The 16,842-nt window shown below is 35.6% G+C and overlaps 1 protein-coding gene across 6 annotated transcripts; it reads left to right on the forward strand.

The window, feature by feature from the left end:
* The first annotated feature begins 4,387 nt into the window (after positions 1-4,387).
* Positions 4,388-15,776, forward strand: LOC141597012 (WD repeat-containing protein DWA2-like). 6 transcript variants are annotated; one of them, XR_012522663.1, is made up of 14 exons: positions 4,388-4,520; positions 4,610-4,693; positions 4,931-5,063; positions 6,156-6,267; positions 7,179-7,278; positions 9,482-9,609; positions 10,044-10,113; positions 11,199-11,287; positions 11,928-11,954; positions 12,570-12,643; positions 12,709-12,782; positions 12,860-12,918; positions 14,158-14,227; positions 15,387-15,776. XR_012522663.1 is itself a non-coding variant. In XM_074417311.1 (14 exons), the coding sequence occupies exons 1-13, from the start codon at positions 4,476-4,478 to the stop codon at positions 14,197-14,199; spliced, it is 1,056 nt and encodes a 351-aa protein (XP_074273412.1). In that variant the 5' UTR covers positions 4,388-4,475; the 3' UTR covers positions 14,200-14,227; positions 15,353-15,776. The 6 variants fall into 6 exon arrangements, 4 of the variants coding, with proteins under 4 accessions (XP_074273412.1, XP_074273411.1, XP_074273414.1 ...); XR_012522664.1 differs by having other exon boundaries at positions 12,570-12,634; XM_074417311.1 differs by having other exon boundaries at positions 11,928-11,973; positions 15,353-15,776.
* Positions 15,777-16,842: the final 1,066 nt, after the last annotated feature.

Genomic DNA, 16,842 nt, shown 5'->3' on the forward strand with positions numbered 1-16,842 from the left:
ATAAATACCTAAACTCGTACCCTAGGTTACGTACGTCTTATTTTCTGTAGTTTAGTAGAGCTACCTTAGAAAACTCTCTCAAATACCTAGTTTAGTTTAATTATTGTTCTTATTTCAGGATCTAGCTATTTACGGTATTGTTCTTAATCTTTCCTCGTTAATTATTGATTCAATTCATGCTATTAACTCTTTGTTCTTATTTATCGTCTTCAATTATGTCTTTCATTCAGATTATTATTGTTATTCTTTCTATTATGAGTAGCTAAATTCTTAATCTAGGGTGAAGGGGGATCTAGGTTGTTAGAAAAGGGGTTATTATGAATTGATTGTTAAATTGCTTTCTATTGTTGTTTAATTATCGTTTTACATCTAATTGATTGATTACTGATCAGAGTTAATTAATTAGTCTTGCATAAACTAGGATTTTCACCGACCGGGTTAAGACTAGTATAGGCCACGATAATTGAATAGAGATAATTTAATGATAGCGATCGCATGTTAAATTAGATCTAAAATAAATATTGAATCGACAGATCATATGACTTTCAACAATATAAATTGCTCAATCAGTGAATTAAATTCTACCCTTTGATGACGACCTAGTGAATCCGATCCCTAGACTCTTTAATATTATTGTTATTCGTCTTTATTTACTTGCAATTAGTTGATTAGCATGCAAACATTCAAACTCCCAAAATTGGTTACTTTAAGACAGATTTAAATATAAACAAACTAGATAAATTAACTAGTCTCCATGTGGATTCGACCCTGACTTACCGCTAGCTATCTTGTTAGTAATAGTTTAGGATTTATTTTGACTAAGGCAAACGACTGAAATAACCTTATCATCAACCATAGACCGGGTCCTAGAGAACTCTCGTCATGACTAGGTCGTCCTACTATACATGCTTAGTCTAATCTGATTTCGTGCCTCTCGACTTATAGAACGAATTTAACAAACTTAATCGATGATATGACCACTAAACAAAGATTAATCGTGTCGATACAAACATGTGATAGAAACAATTTAAACAATATTATATCAGCCTAATTTAATATTTTACTTATATTAGTTATTGCATGGCTTCCCTAGTCCCTAAACTAAGGAAATTTAGCTACTCATATTGAAATGTAAACTACAAACTATGATGTATGAAATGCTAAACATGATTATAGAAATGATATAGACTAAGAGATGAATTATGAAATATGAGAATAAACTATGTGATGGAATTAAAATACTAATGATAAAACTATGTGATAACTAAAATAGAAATGTAAACTAAATAAACTAGAATTAGAATTACCGAATAAGAAATGGAACTTGAACTAGGAACTTGCAAGGAAGAACAAATCAGAACCAAAAGCTTGAGTAATTAGAACCAAATGTTTAACAAATATCAAATGCTTAACAATATTAAAACTACAATGAAAACTATGAGAGAATTTTTGTGTGCTTAGGAATACAAGGAAATGAGTTTGTATGATGAAAATAGGATACTCATTAGGTCGGACCTAGCTCTCTATTTATAAGGAGCTAGGGATGAAACGTATGCACGTAAAACAAGGAAACCCCGATCGGGTTTCCCAAGCCCCAATCGGGGTCGTGGGATTCTATCTCCGTCTTCTTAATTCCTCTAGTTAATGCTCAAGTAATCCGAAGTTGATGTTTAATGCATTTTTTAATCACCCGGTTAAGCTCTAAAAACATAGCATCCAATGTATTTTAGCATCCTAAGCTTCCACCTAGTTGGACTTGAATTCTTGGGCTTGATTTGTGATTTCATTTGTGCATCAACCCACTTCACAATTCTTCATGCTTGGACTTGTTGTTCCCAAAACATCCTACTATGGTCCATCTTGCTTCCACACTTAGCCTTGTATACCAGTTCTAGAAAATTTGTTAGAAATAAACTCCTAAGAGCTCAAATTCCTACAAAATGTGACAAACCATGCAAAGACAACTAGAATACAATATTAGCTCATAAAATCACTAAGGTTAGTGTAATAATCATATAAATTTGAGCTAAAATATGAGGTAAAAGTATATATAAAATGAACGTATCAATTGGGCTGCCATGTTTCCTTTAGTAGCTATAACACCATTACATATCTGCCAAAAGAAAATCTTAATGCGAAGAATAACACGATCTTCCAAATACAATTCCACAACTATTTCTCCGCTTCCACGGTCAGTTACCCCACAGGATCTTTCTCTTTCCATTCTTGAAGCCCCACCAAAATTGAGACACGAGAGAGCGCAAATCGTCACAAAAATTAATAGGGAGCTTGAAAATACTCATCGCGTAAGTTGTAATCGATTGGTCAACGGCCTTTATCATTATCTCCTTACCCATTTTACTAAGCAGCAAACCCCGCCAACCTTTTTATTTCCTACCCAATTTGTCTCCCACCATCGTAGTAATCCATTGCATAGACCGTCCCACCACCGTCGGGATGCCCAGATATTTCTCTTGTTCTTCCACCACTGTCACATTAAGCACATCGTCACCTGTTGTCGCCTTGCCCACGACATGCCCCTACTAAATGAAACATTGGTTTTATTTAAATGGACCATCTAATTAACCTGACGCACTCTCATATGCCATCTAAATTTCCTCTACCCGCCTTGCCTTGGCATCACAGGCCTTAGGGAAAATGATATTGTCATGAGCGAAAAATAAATTGGAACTTTATCACAAACATGTAGACTAGTTCTTGTTAATGCTAACTAGCTATGAAGGAACTTTTCAAATGCAAAACTTCCTTCTCCCATCAAATATCCATAACATTGGTAACTAATTAACTAAAAACCTTATTTTACAAAACTAAATAAAAACTTGAAGTTTACGGCTGCAAAAAAAAAAAAAAAACCTTTAGATATTTGAGATTTCATCAACAACTACGTGAAGTTTGCAGGTTAAAATCGGGAGTTTTTTAGTAAAACTTTTAGATACACAATTCTACGTTCAATTAAGTAAAACCCCATTTTTAAACTTAAGTATCATACCTCCCATTATAAAAACATGTATGTTTAAAGTGAAAACAAATGGTTAAAAAAATTGAAATGCTTTTTAATGTTAGATTTTGGAACTTTGATACAAAATCCAAACCTGAATGTTGGTAATTGGAACCTCTGGACTGTGGATGCTCTTTGATATCTAGTGTAATAGAATAATGGATTGAGATAAGGGTGACCAAAGATGAAGTTGATAGTGGTGTCAACGGCATAGGATATGGTTGGAGGAGGATGATTTGGCGGCGGTCGTAGCACGAGTCTTGTTGTTTGTTGTGTAGGATGTCTCGACGCTTCGGGAGGGGCTCTCAGTTTCTTATTTCGTTTTGCTTTTAAAATTCTTTTACTCTAACTTCTCTTATTTGACTCGTCCTATGCTATAAGAAGGTCATATAGGAGAGTTGCTGTTTTCTATTTAACTAGTTTATATCCCGCGCAATGCATGCACAATATTTATTAATTTTTTTTTTCCATTTAGTGTATCACTCCGAGATTTTAATTTGACATCTCATAAAATTTTCTTATTTCACCCAATTGTATCTTGATAGGAAAAAATAAAATGAAATGGATTGAGTAAAATGAAATGTGAACTTTAATAAACAAATTTTTTTACCTCAAAATTAATGATGTAATTTTATCATTTTTCCCAAATTTTTTTAATGAATTATTTTACAAAACTAATTATCACGTTATAATTTTGTTTTATACGAAGTATTAAGTTTGTGTCAAGTCATTTTGTAATAAATAATAACTGCAGTAACAAAATATTTAGCAAATCATACGGAGTAGTTAATAGTTGAATCCATTTTTGAAATAATGGTCAAAAATAAAATATTTGTCGTTTTGGGTCGGTTTTAAAAATATTTGTCAAAATGGTGTCCACGTAGACTCGGGATTTCTGGACCTAAAACACGCCACTACCAATGGCGTGTTTATAATGAGTACGGAAAGAAACTTCATTAAAAAATGGACTAAAACAAACACGCCATTGGGAATGACGAGTTTCGGAGGGGAAACACGCCACCCCTAATGGCGTGTCTTATGTAATTTTTTTTTTTTTTTTTTTTTTTTTTTTAAGTTCAGTCAGCTGAGAAAAAAATTGTTGTAAAGACATGCCACTACTAATGACGTGTTTCCTTCACAAAACACGCCATTATTAGTGGCGTGTTTCAGGTCTAGAAATCCCGAGCCTACGTGGACACCATTTTGACAAATATTTTCAAAACCGACCCAAAACGACAAATATTTTATTTTTGACCATTATTTCAAAAATGGACTCTTAATAGTTTTATAGGAGTACTATTTTTATTTTATTTTTAATTAATTTTTTTTTTTCAGTTTTTCTTTTTCCCTTTTAGTAAAATTATTATTATTACGGTGCTGAGGGCGGAAGGTGGACGTAAAAAATACGTGAAGGAGTAGTTCACCATTGTTGTCTGAAACTCCCAAGCCCCCAAAAATGCAAGGAGTATCTTCCGGCATTGGTTATGGTCTCAAGTACCAGGTAACTATCATCTCTTAAACCGTAATTTTGATATCAATTAACTTCATTTTCCCAATTAACTCAATTTCTTGTTCATTAATATCATACAGGCACGATGTATCGCCGATGTTAAAGCCGACACAGATCACACCAGTTTTATCGCCGGTACTCTCAGTCTCAAAGAAGAAAATGAGGTCTCTTATTACTCATTCGATTATGCATTTTGAATTTGATTTGATTTCGAGTATTATTTATCGAGATCTTTTTAGCGGATTTTAGGAGAAAATGTAGTTGTGAATTTGCGAGGGTTTTGATTAGGTGCATTTGATTCAGTTTTCTAATCGCGGAATTGAGCTAATTTGTCAAGGGTTTTGATTATGCAAATGGAATTTGATCTGATTTAGTGTTTAATTTGTGAGGGTTTTGATTAGGTGCATTTGATTCGGCTTGCTAATGGCGGAACTGAGCTGATATGTGAAGGGTTGTTCTCTCATCCTAACGAGATCTGGGACCTCGCTTCTTGCCCTTTTGATCAGCGCATTTTTTCCACTGTCTTTTTCAATGGTATTCTTTTCATATTTCTCTCTCATTTTATATTTGCGTTTATTAAATTTCGTGTTGATGTGGCACAAATGTGGTATTAGAGTATTGTATTGTGTGATCATTTTAGATGCAGATGTCTCATGTCTTAAATGCACATTGTTGTGAACTTGTGATACGGTATAGCAACGTTTAGTACTTTAGTTATAAGACTCTGGTGTTTCTTTGATGTATGTTGTAGTAATACTATGGCGGTTGATAATAATAGTCTTTATGTGCTTATAATAGCTTATGTTTGTCGTATTGAACATTTATATATTGATATTATCGTATATAAAGTAGGTGTATCTGTGCACATTTTCGTGATTTACTGGGTGTTGAATTGTAGGGCAGCCTTAAGTTAATATTTAATAATAGTGCACTTTAGAGAAATTTTTTTTAACCATATTTCAAAATTGATGGGAATTTGCCGTGAATTTGTGATATATTGGACTTTTATTGTAAGATAGTCGTCGCTTTGATTAGAACATTTTGTTTTTCATTTTTGGTTGAGACTTTGCTAGATGATGGAGGTGATGGATAGCAAAACCATTCTATGGTGTTCTGTTAGTTCGTCTTGTGTAGATCAGGAAGAAGGGAAAGTGGATTAAATATTACTCCGTAGAATGCTTGTTCTCAGAGACAGTATATTGTATAGTCCAAACTAGCTTATCAGAATGATGAAAGTTTAGTTTCTTTAGCTAGTGATCCTTATAGGTAGTCGTGGTGCTGTAGGACCTCTACCGTTAATTGCATAGAGTATCAGGGCCCTCTTGTGTTCTTTTGCTCTTGACTTTCGGTAGCTTTTGTCTCTTCTTGCCTTCCCTCACTTCCTCCCTTTTTGTCTCTGGTAAAATGACCTAACATCTCAGTAGTTCTTGTGGTTTTCTGATAATATTTCCTTTGTTTTTTTTCATAGGACCCATTGACCAAGACGTTTGTTTTCTACCTACAGAAACCTTTAATGCGTGCTTTGTTTATTTTAACACAATCTCAAATTTCTGTGTTCTTTACTTCTTTCCTGGGCTCATGTCAATTGTATAGTTGTTAACATTCCTTTCCACTGCATCATTGAAGGTGAATCATATGGAGCTGCAATATGGCAGATTCCTGAACTTTATGGCCAATTAAATTCTCCTCAGTTGGAAAAGATAGCTGCTCTTGATGCTCATAGTAGTAAAATCAGAAGGTGAGTTATATGGTTTCTGAGTTGTATTTTGTCTTTTTGCCTTCATTTGCAGTTCTATGTCAACTCTGCTAATCTTTTTAGTTCACGCTATCGTTGGGTACTAGAACTGGAGGTAAAGGGATGGAAGAGAAGGGGTGGGAGGTAAAGGGAGAAAAATGTACTCTTATGATAGAGGGAAGGGTAGGGGAGCGCAAGAGGGTTCCAAATTCCTTTTATTTCGGTAGCAGATGTATATAAGGTAGAGAAACTATGGTTGCCTAGTTCCATATGGATACACCACATCAGATAAGTGATACTTTCTTAATATAATGAGTGATATATATACTTTGAGCAAGAACCGCGATAGAATACGCTCGAACCTACTCGGAGACTGACAGGGTATGATTCACTCTCCATCTCTTTGATTACCATCAATAGAAATAAGACCCATGTATGTAATATTGAGCAATGAGGTTCGTCTTTTCCGTTATCTTCTCAGCTTAGTGCATAGGCATGTTCTTCGACAAAAGCGAAGCTATCATCGTACTTTATAGTCAGATAAGAAAACTTTCCAGCCTCAGAATTGAGTGCGGAAACATGGTACTAGTTCGCCTCCCTTCCCTCACTCTTAACATCTATTGCCCAAATAATTGATTTTGAACCCCTCTCGATTCGGACAAATTTAAATATAGCTCAAGTGTTAAATTCTAGTATCTGACACTGTCTTTAGGCAGTATACTTTTTTCCCTCATGTTGCAAAAAAGCTTTATTTCTATTCCATGTACCTATGGAATAAAACTGTAACCCGCATTCTGCTCCTTTCATCTTTCTGATCATGGTGGTATATGCGAGCTCTATCTATTCATGTTAATGTGGAATGCTTTTCGTTCTATTAGTTAGTTTATTGAAAGTTGAAACATTCTATTGTGCAGTGTTCTTTGGTGGCCTACCGGGAGACATGATAAATTAATTAGTGTTGATGACCAGAATTTGTTCCTTTGGAGTTTGGACTCTTCTAAGAAAACTGCACAGGTATTTGTTTCCAGCTTGTAACTATTTTCCCCAAGTTGTCACCATTAGTGACGCTCTGATAAATGGACCTTCAGTAGTGTCTTATTTGTTTAGTTTATGTTAACCCGTGTTAGTGCTACAACATCCAAGATATTAATTTTTTTTTTTGTTTCAGTAAGAAAATTGGTAGAGTGAATGTTAAGGAAATAGGCGGAGCCTTTAACAGAAAGAAGGGAACATTTTTCTCTTTCACTTTTAGGGCCATGGGAGATTGATCATTTATAGCGTATTACTTGCTCTGTTTTTGTCTCCTAGGCCCAAAGTGGGTTCTCTATTTCCCTTGTAAAATTTACGGCCTGAAATGTAGTGTTTGTTCTAACTTCTAAGTTTTGTTATAAATTCAAATAATTCAATAAGAGTCAGAGTACCTAGCATTTGTTGATAGACCATTCATCCTAACTGCATGTCTCGGGCTAGTTTCTTACTTGTGCTAAAATCTGTTTTCCATACAACATTAGTAATTGGCTAAGTGCTCCACTGAGAACTTATGTAGTGTCTCATGGGTACTTCACCCGTGAAAACACGTAAAAATATCCCGACATTCTTCTACTCTTCTGGATTCCTGAGCTCATGCTTTTACTTGGTGAAGCACGAACATGGAATGAACCTTAACTAATGGATATTCTTTCTTCAGAATCCTATAATTGGTTGTTGCACTATACTTTGTTGTGGCATTATACTTGGTTGTGTCTTCTCAACCGTAGGTATTGTCATGGAGCATATAAGCTCGCTGCAGGCATTGATTTTGTTGGGTTCATTTCTTGACACAGCCTACTAAAATTGTTGTTAATTATTTCACCGTCAAAAGTGGCATTTGATCCACTTTCAACTTTTTGTTAAATATTTCACTCTTCATGTTGCCTTATTGACCTCATATCAACCTCGACAACCCTTCAGTTTGCTGTCGCAAGCTTGCTTATCATAGACTGTGTAAATCGCTCTATGTAGAAAAAAGCATATGGATTTTATCCAAAACACATTTAAGTGTCCAAACAACTCACCACATTAGCTGGTGTATGAAATATCAGACTCCATAGTTTAATACCAGTTTAAGTCCTATTGTTAGACATGTAGCTTAGACTCTTTAACCAATTCTTGTGTTGTATGAAAACTTGGTAACCTATATTATACCCCACCTCATATACCATTTTGGACGGGCCATCTCAACTATTTCTTTATGTTTCTTTTTAGGAAAATTTTACACTATACATTATCTACCCCTGTCTTGCCTACTCTGCTGCTGCGCTTCCCATCTTCATCTCAACCACTATCCTAGACAATCTCCCCAAACCACCAATGAACCTGCTGCAGATCACGAAAACCACCCCATCCGGCCCCAAGCCATCCAAACCCCTTCCCCCGCCATTGTAAAATGACCCCCACCATGGAAAACCTTCCCCATCCCTGAAAATCCCTGCCCCACCCCCTCTTAAACGACTCCCATCCCCACGCAGAAAATTTTGCTCCACCCTCAAAATCCCCCACCTCAGAAGTAGAGTACTATTGTGAAAAGTGAGCAAGTAGGGTACTATACAACAACATCAACTGTACCAGAGGGCCTCAAGGGCTGTCATTAGTACACAAAGTTACCCACGTGCTAACACAGAGTGGCTGTTTTTAAAAGACCCTGAAATGAAAACTTCATCGACAATTGTATCGAATGACTGCTCTTTTAAATGAAAAAAAAGTGTAACCATTTAATGAGCCATTTTGACTTATTCTGTCAGAATCCATAACCAAAGAATAATGAGTCTTTGGCTCTATCAGAAATGACTTAAATGTTGTTAAAATGGAATGGGTAGTTTGTTGTGGGTTTACTCAAAAAGGAAAGTTGGTAGTTTGGTGTGGTTAGAAGGGTGTAGATGCTATGCATGATGAGTTGATTTTGCAGTATGGAAAAACCTCTTGTTTAAGAGTCTTCTATCAGCGTGTATACTTGTACACGAGGTCTCACCTTTGCCTCTACAGTCTACATGCTTCTGCTTGTAGTGTTTACCTCTGATTATTGGGCTATAAACCTCAAGGGTTGGGTTGCATTGGTGTTATATTGTATCTCTTACTACTACACATACTGTCTTCTTCTTTCTTGATGTGATGTATCTTTTGGAAGAACATCTTCAATCTTGATTAAGAATAATAATTCAGGTTTTCCTGCATTCTGTAGGTGCAATCACAGGAGTCAGCTGGCATGCTTCATCACTTGTCTGGTGGAGCGTGGGACCCTCATGATCTGCATGCTATAGCATTGACCAGTGAGTCAGCAATTCAACTATGGGACTTGCGGACAATGAAGTACGCTATGTTCTCTATCATAGTTTGGTTGTTAGTGGCAGGCGGCCAGCCTTTCTTTTGCCATATGTTTCTCTATAGCTAGATAAAAGAAATTATGTGCCATCTTTGTAGTTCTTTGCAGTTATGTAGCATTGCTTTTTTTCATTTCTCTTGCCTTTTGTTTTCTTCTGTGTGTTGTTTAGAATGATTTATTTATCAGTTAAATTTCACCTAATATCTTCTGCAGATACTAACTAAAATGCCGAAATATGTTGTGCAATTAGTCATATTTTTTGCGTGTAATTCGCATTCTGTTTCCCTTAGATGCCATAGGTATTCATCAGTCATATTTTGTGACTAATTGTTTGCAATTGCTGTTATTTGAGCATGTGTACTCGATTTGAATATTTTTGCCTTCTATAATCCTAATATTTTCTAGTGTTTGCTGTCTACAGAATGACCAACGCAATTGAGCAAGTCCATCCTCGCAATGTTGATTATGACACCAAAAGGGAACATATACTAGTAAGCGACTTGCTTTAACTTTGGTGATGAACATTTATTATACTTCCTCCGATTCTTTGGAAATGACCGATTTGCGTTGCACAAAGATTAAGGTTGTGAGTGGAGTCGTGGGTCTCCTTTGTAAAGTAGGGCGATTTTACTAACAAAACCTTGCTCAAAATGGAAATGGGGCAATTCTAAGAATAGGCCGGAAAATGGAAATCGGGGCAGTTCCTAAGAATTAGAGGGAATACTCATTTTATTATTGTATTAAGTACTTCCTCCATTTTCTTTTTATCTTCCCACTTTCGTTTCTTGGCCACTTTTAATCTTCCTATTTGTGTTTCTTTCGTTTTTTAGCACCTTTTTTCATACCATTTTTACCACATTACAACTAAATATGTTGGTGTGTGAGGCTTTAGAAGGGTAAAGGAGTCTTATGATCAATTTCCTTAAACAATGTGCAAAAAGAAATGGGAAGATAAAAAAATGGAAGAAGTATTAACAATGCCTGAAACTTCACCTCTGAAGAATGGGTTAATTTTTTTTCATCTCCGTGTCATTTGAACCCAAGTTTATTTTGCTCTCTTAGATGGCGAATGGTTTTATAAAGTCTTGTAGATGGCATTATTGAATAGTTAAAAGTCTTGAGGATCAAAACATTCTGTTCATGTTGTTTTACTTGCTTATGTAGGGTTCAGACTTCAGATTTATCTTATAGTGGGCTCCATTTTTTTAGAATGCATTCTTGTTTCTCCCTTAATTTAACAAGCGTCTTCATAAAATTAAAGACTATTGCAAGACACGAAGAAAATTGAGGAATACAATTCATTTGCTTGGAAAATAATGTCATCTTATTAAGAATGTTGTTTAAGTGAAATATGAATAGTTGGGACCTTCAGCAATTTGTATTATATACTTGTTTCTGTAACTAGTTTATATATTGGTATAGACTCTTTGGGTTCTTAGTTAACTTTGAAAGGTTGCTACGATTCTCTATATTAAAGAGGAGCGTACTTCCCTAGGTGAATGCAGAATGCGGGGAGTAATTTTAAAAACGCAGAATGTTGTGCATTTGTGATTTTTACTTCTTATCTTACATGCAGGTAACTGCTGAGGATGAGTCAGGAATACGCATTTGGGATCTTAGAATGCTAAGGGCTCCCATTGTCGAGCTTTCTGGTCACGCGCACTGGTAATTTATACCAAGTAGGGATGCTGCTTTCTTCATTTTCTATTGTGTGGATATTTAGGTGCATCATAAAAGCATTGGTAATATTGTGGTTCAATTATCAAGTATTTAGTTCTTTGGGAAGAGGGCTCTCTTACTCTTTGTGCTCTCTGTTACGAATTTAGTTGGTCTCAACTTTCATTCAGTAAGCCTAAACCATATGTTCTATTTTTGTTGATTGCCTTTTTTTTGCTTCAAGTTCAATCTTGAAATTCCGATTTCTTTAATAATAGAAAACCGGTGGTGGTTTGACCACCTAAAACAGAATGCTGATGAATAAGATTGGCTAAAAGCTTAAAAATGTCGGTACACCTGTCAAAGTAGGAGCCACGAGGTCCATGTTCAGTAGCCAAAGTCATAGTTTCTTGCAGACATGTCATTTGAACAATAGATCTTAAAATATACTCTCACATGTGCTGGTTAGTACCTTGGCTTTTTTTGTTGCTGAAAAGCTTCTTCCAATAAGGGGGCCTATGCAGAGTCAGGGTGAACCCAGTTCAAGGGATAGGATTGGGGTGTATTTTGTGTACCTCAATTTCTTGTGGCTGTTGAATTTATTTAAACGTATTTCTATTAATGTAGCTTCATGTGCTGTTGGTTGCAGGACATGGACTGTCAAGTGTAACCCAGAGTACGACAGTCTAATCTTGGTGCTTTCTCTTTCCATTCTGTATACGATGTACACTAGCTTTATGAGTTCCTGTTCTGGTTCCTGCTTTTTACTTGTATAGTATTGGATTACATATGCATGGGCTTAACAGGCAAATTCACGCGCATGCTAGCTTAACAGGGAAATTCACGTGCTTGCTATGATAGTTATCATACTTACATCAGTTACATGTGTTCACTTGTATTTTTGTTAGTAAATTTGCATGCCCTAAGTGAATGTTTAGATAAGAACAGTTGGGCAACGAATGAAGCCTTTCATGTTCCCCACTAGGAATTTCAAAAATGCGGCCGATAAGATGCTGTGCACATCTTCTGTGTGAAGTATAAGGCAGTTAATGACGCCTATCTAATACTTTTGAGGGACTTTCATCAAAAGCTATGCTAAAAAAAACTGATCATGTTATACTAATTGTTTGCTTTCGCCCAAGCAATTATATATGTTTGTTTTTTTATCCCCATTTTTTTCAAGGTTATTGCTCGAATCATCTATTTGTTGAAGCATGGCAATTCCCATTCTATTTTGAAGCAATAGACATCGTTCTTGTAATGAAATGCTAATAAAACTTCACCTACGCAGAGTGCTGGTACAGACTCAGCTGTTAACCTGTGGTTGGCTCCTGAAGAAACGGCTGCCAATGTAAGGTCAGAAAGGTAATTTTCTATTTTCTGGCTTTGAATTCAGTTTAGCACAATCATAAAACTTTATATCCTTTCAGTGTAGGAGAATTACAACGGAAGCGTCCAGAACCTTTATTGAATACCTACAGTGATTACGAAGACAGTGTTTATGGTATCTTTGCTTCAGCAGTATTATCGCTTCTTATCTGTCTGTTTTAAAAATTGAATGCCTTAAAACTCATATTACAGGCCTTGCTTGGAGTTATCGTGAGCCATGGGTTTTTGCATCATTGTCATATGATGGAAGGGTAAGCACACTTTTCTTAAAAAATAACTCTACCTGTATTTTCACCTGTATTCTCACTCTTCTTTCCTTGATTGCCGTAAATAGTTGTTAACAGAGAAAGTTGCGCTTTCTCTGCACAAGAGCATTAAAAACTAGATAATTTAATGTAGTATAATGGCAAGAGGTTATCCTGTGCGTTCACCCATGGACGGTTCGAAAGGATGATTCATGTCAGCCGAACCCAAATCAGTTTGGGATTAAGGCTCTGATGTTGTTGTTGTTGTTGTTGTTGTTGTAATGGCAAGAGGTTATCCAGCAAATGGTATAGGGCGAACTAATGTAGTATAATGGCAAGAGGTTATCCATCAAATTCTTTTGATCGTTTTTTCCTTCCTCTTGTTGAATTTGCTCAGCATATTCCACATGTAACATTATTGTGACCGGAAGAATGCATTTTGTTTTTAGGATTCATTGCAAAGCATTACCTTTTTCATAGGCGGTTTTGTATAGTACAACTCTCTCTTTTCAAGTCCTCACCATACTTTAGTTCAAAATATGTGAGGAATTTTGTGACAAACGTATGGAAATTACTTGAAAGGAGGGAGGACCTTTTAATCAAAATCTTGCAAAACAGTCCCTTTTAGATTTTATGTCGATCACTCCCATATATCTTTTTTCCGGGCAAAAAAAGTAAAATATCTGAGATTGACTACTGGAGGCACAAGTCTTTGTTTCCCTGTTTGTTGTATACCTTCGCCTCTTATTTTAACAATCTCTTATCCTCTTTGTTTCCTTACATTTTTTAGCTCGGTTTGTAGACAATGTGTCTAGTTAGAGCTCTTTCGGGATGCCTATTTTAGTTGAGAGATGTTGCTAATGTCAGATTAAGGCCTAATAATCTAGAACAATGCAATAATATACTTAGATTATTAGGTTTAGAGATCAGAGATGATCTGAAATCCAGTAGATGCGTAAACCATCTATTAAAACAGTTTGGGAGTGAAGATGAACACTAATGGAGTCTATGGAGATGAGCATGGAATTGAGAGTAATAGCGAAAGAAAAAAAACAGGGGAGAGTAAGAGTGTTCCTCGTTTGTGTAGTGATTTCCAGGCATTTGAACTATTTTGCCCAAAAAAACGAATTATGGTTTGCTGAAAGGTGATGGTTTGTTGATCAATCCTTGGTCCATCTTTTTGGTATCTATAGGATTTAATAAATACTGTTTTAATCGAGTTTTTCTTTGTTGACTATGTAACAGGTGGTTGTAGAATCAATAAAACCCCATCTTTCGAAAAAGTGAAGCTCTGTGGATTTAAGAAGTATGCCATGTAAGTTCATAACCGTCAAGTTTTTATTGAGGGCGTTTTTTTGCGATTATTCGTGTTCATAGCTTAACATTAATTAATGGGTTTTTTGTCAAAACTACCTTAAATTTAGGGTTATTTGTAAAAAGACTACCTTACATTATTTTTTTGGGTTATTTCATAACAATAATCCATGCTATTGGTGGTCTGCAATAATCACTCTATCCTATCAATAATCCCAATTAAATCCAACCTAAGCACCATACTTTCTAATAACGAACCAACTGATATTTTTTTGAAATTTATGTTGGAATATTTGATAGTTTTTGGACAACCTAGCTGGTATATGTGAAGTTTATGTGTAGTATTTTCAGGTGATGAATCAACAACTTGGTTTATTTGATACAAATAAACATCACAAAATATCAGCTGGTTCGTTATTAGAAGGTATGGTGTTTAGGTTGGATTTAATTGGGATTATTGATAGGATGGAGTGATTATTGCAGACCACCAATATGATGGATTATTGTTATGAAATAACCCTATTTTTTTTGTTATCAACTACCTTTGTTTTCCTTATTTTTGGTTAGTAACTACCAACGCTAAGAGTCTAGATATAAATGATTAGTTTTCCACCTTTAACTTATCTTGCTTAGCTCCGATTTTGGAATGTCATGATGTAGTTACACTTAACTTTAGCAAATGTTTGTAGATATTATTGAAATATGCAAGCATAAATTTTGCTTATATGAAGTTAAATTGTTGTTTGGACGCGGTTGGTCATTGTTGTTTGATGTTAACAATGTCATTTGAGATAGGTAAATGTTGCTAAATCGACCAAATTTTGTCGGATTTCCAGCATAGGTAGTTTTTGACCAAAAAGGAAAAAACAAAGGTAGTCTAAAACAACAAAAATAATATAAGGTAGTCTTTTTACAAATACCCTTAAATATAAGGTAGTTTTTGACAAAAAAACCCTTAATTAATTAGTAATCTTGGCATAGAGATTTCTTCAAGAGTAATACAATTTCCCTACTTTTTATGCTTTTGCATACACAAGTAACAAATGGTCACCAGAATGGTTTCTTTCTTTCTTGGTGGTTATCATATTGCCTTCCATTATCTTTAAAATTTATAGAATTCATCCAGGTTTGGATAATTGTGGGCAAATTCTCTGCTTCAGGTCTCATAGGAAGCTTTTGACGAGACATGCTTCACGCGAAGCACGATATAATTTTGTCTGGCACCATGATGCTCGTTGTATACTAATGTGGTTTTGTGCATCAACAAATTCTGTCTTAAATGGCCTTGATTCATTTGAGAACTGTGTTCTCTCGAGAGTTGAGTTTTCATGTAACTTTCATTTATTGTAATGTTTCAAGTGACGTGTCTCCGCCGAACATTGCTGGTTCACTACTTGATTTTTGTTTTTTTTCTATGTTTATACACTTATGTTAGGGATTTTCCTTAGAGGAGTTTTACTCAATTATGAGCTGGCATACATTTTCAATTTGTGTTGGAATGGAAGTTTTATTTCATTTCATTGGGGTTTCAGTATATCTATGATTCTAAATGCTCGCGTGTTTTCCATCCTAATCTTTCTTACATGCCAAGATTGGGTCCTGATTTTCGCAGTACACATTTTACTCATCACAGTACGTTGTTGACAATTACGCCCCTTTCATTTCCTGTCCTATTTTCTCTCTCTAATTTACTCTCTCCAATTCCACATACCTATTTTTCTATAATTTCACACCTTATGGCCAATGAACAAAACATCAAGGGAGGTGGTTCAGCGGCCGATTAGTGGCCGGCGGTGGGGCTACAATGGTGGGTCGAACTTCGAAGGGTGGTGGCTTGGGGGTTGGGATTTGGGAAATTGGGTACTCCGTCGTCATAGGATGTGAACGCCAGCGGGAAAAGCATTTGCCGCTGACCAGACCGCCGGCGTTGAGGGTCCGACGATGGGCCAGGGGTTGGTGGGTCAGGGTGATGACGTGGAAATAGGGGAGGGACTAGGAGGTTATTTGGTAACTGCGTAGCCGAGCGTAGTACATCTTGTACTATGTTGATAATTGTACTACTTTATTAAATAAAATATACTCCACTGTGTACGTACTACTTTGATCATTATTTTAGGGAGATTACCGTCGAATGAATTGCGTATCTGTGTTCATTATGTGGTCGCCGGATTTGTGTCATCCCGACGAATCCGATTATGTCGCCAACGACATATGACTACGCCAATATCCCCGTATTTCACTTCAATTAACAATAATTAATTTGAAAAAACCTTAATAAAAAAAAGTTGATACAAAACTATAAGAAAAAAGTCATTTCAATTACTAGTAATTGATTTGTGAATTAAATATCTATGTTCTATATTCGAATAGTTGTTCATAATTGAATAATTTGGGAGTTAAAAGAAATTAAGTATGTAACAATAGAGAGAAGGTAGAGAGAGAATTGAGTTTGATGTGTTTTTAGTCAAGGGTATTGAAATGGAAAATTTGGTGCAAAAAGTACTGAGATGAGTAAAATATGTACTGCAAAAATAAATTACGCAAGTATTTCAATTTGACTTGTAGACGAAAAAATGGATCCTAAATTCAATTTCCTCCCATCTTATTATTTCCTCT

The sequence above is a fragment of the Silene latifolia genome, chromosome 8, assembly GCF_048544455.1.
Source record: "Silene latifolia isolate original U9 population chromosome 8, ASM4854445v1, whole genome shotgun sequence".
NCBI lineage: Eukaryota > Viridiplantae > Streptophyta > Magnoliopsida > Caryophyllales > Caryophyllaceae > Silene > Silene latifolia.

Excerpts from the sequence above, each read along its gene's own strand:
- LOC141597012 (XM_074417311.1), top strand. The coding sequence starts at position 4,476 with ATGCAAGGAGTATCTTCCGGCATTGGTTATGGTCTCAAGTACCAG. Across the intron at positions 6,268-7,178 it reads CATAGTAGTAAAATCAGAAG|TGTTCTTTGGTGGCCTACCG; the intron begins GTGAGTTATATG and ends TCTATTGTGCAG. Across the intron at positions 7,279-9,481 it reads CTTCTAAGAAAACTGCACAG|GTGCAATCACAGGAGTCAGC; the intron begins GTATTTGTTTCC and ends TGCATTCTGTAG.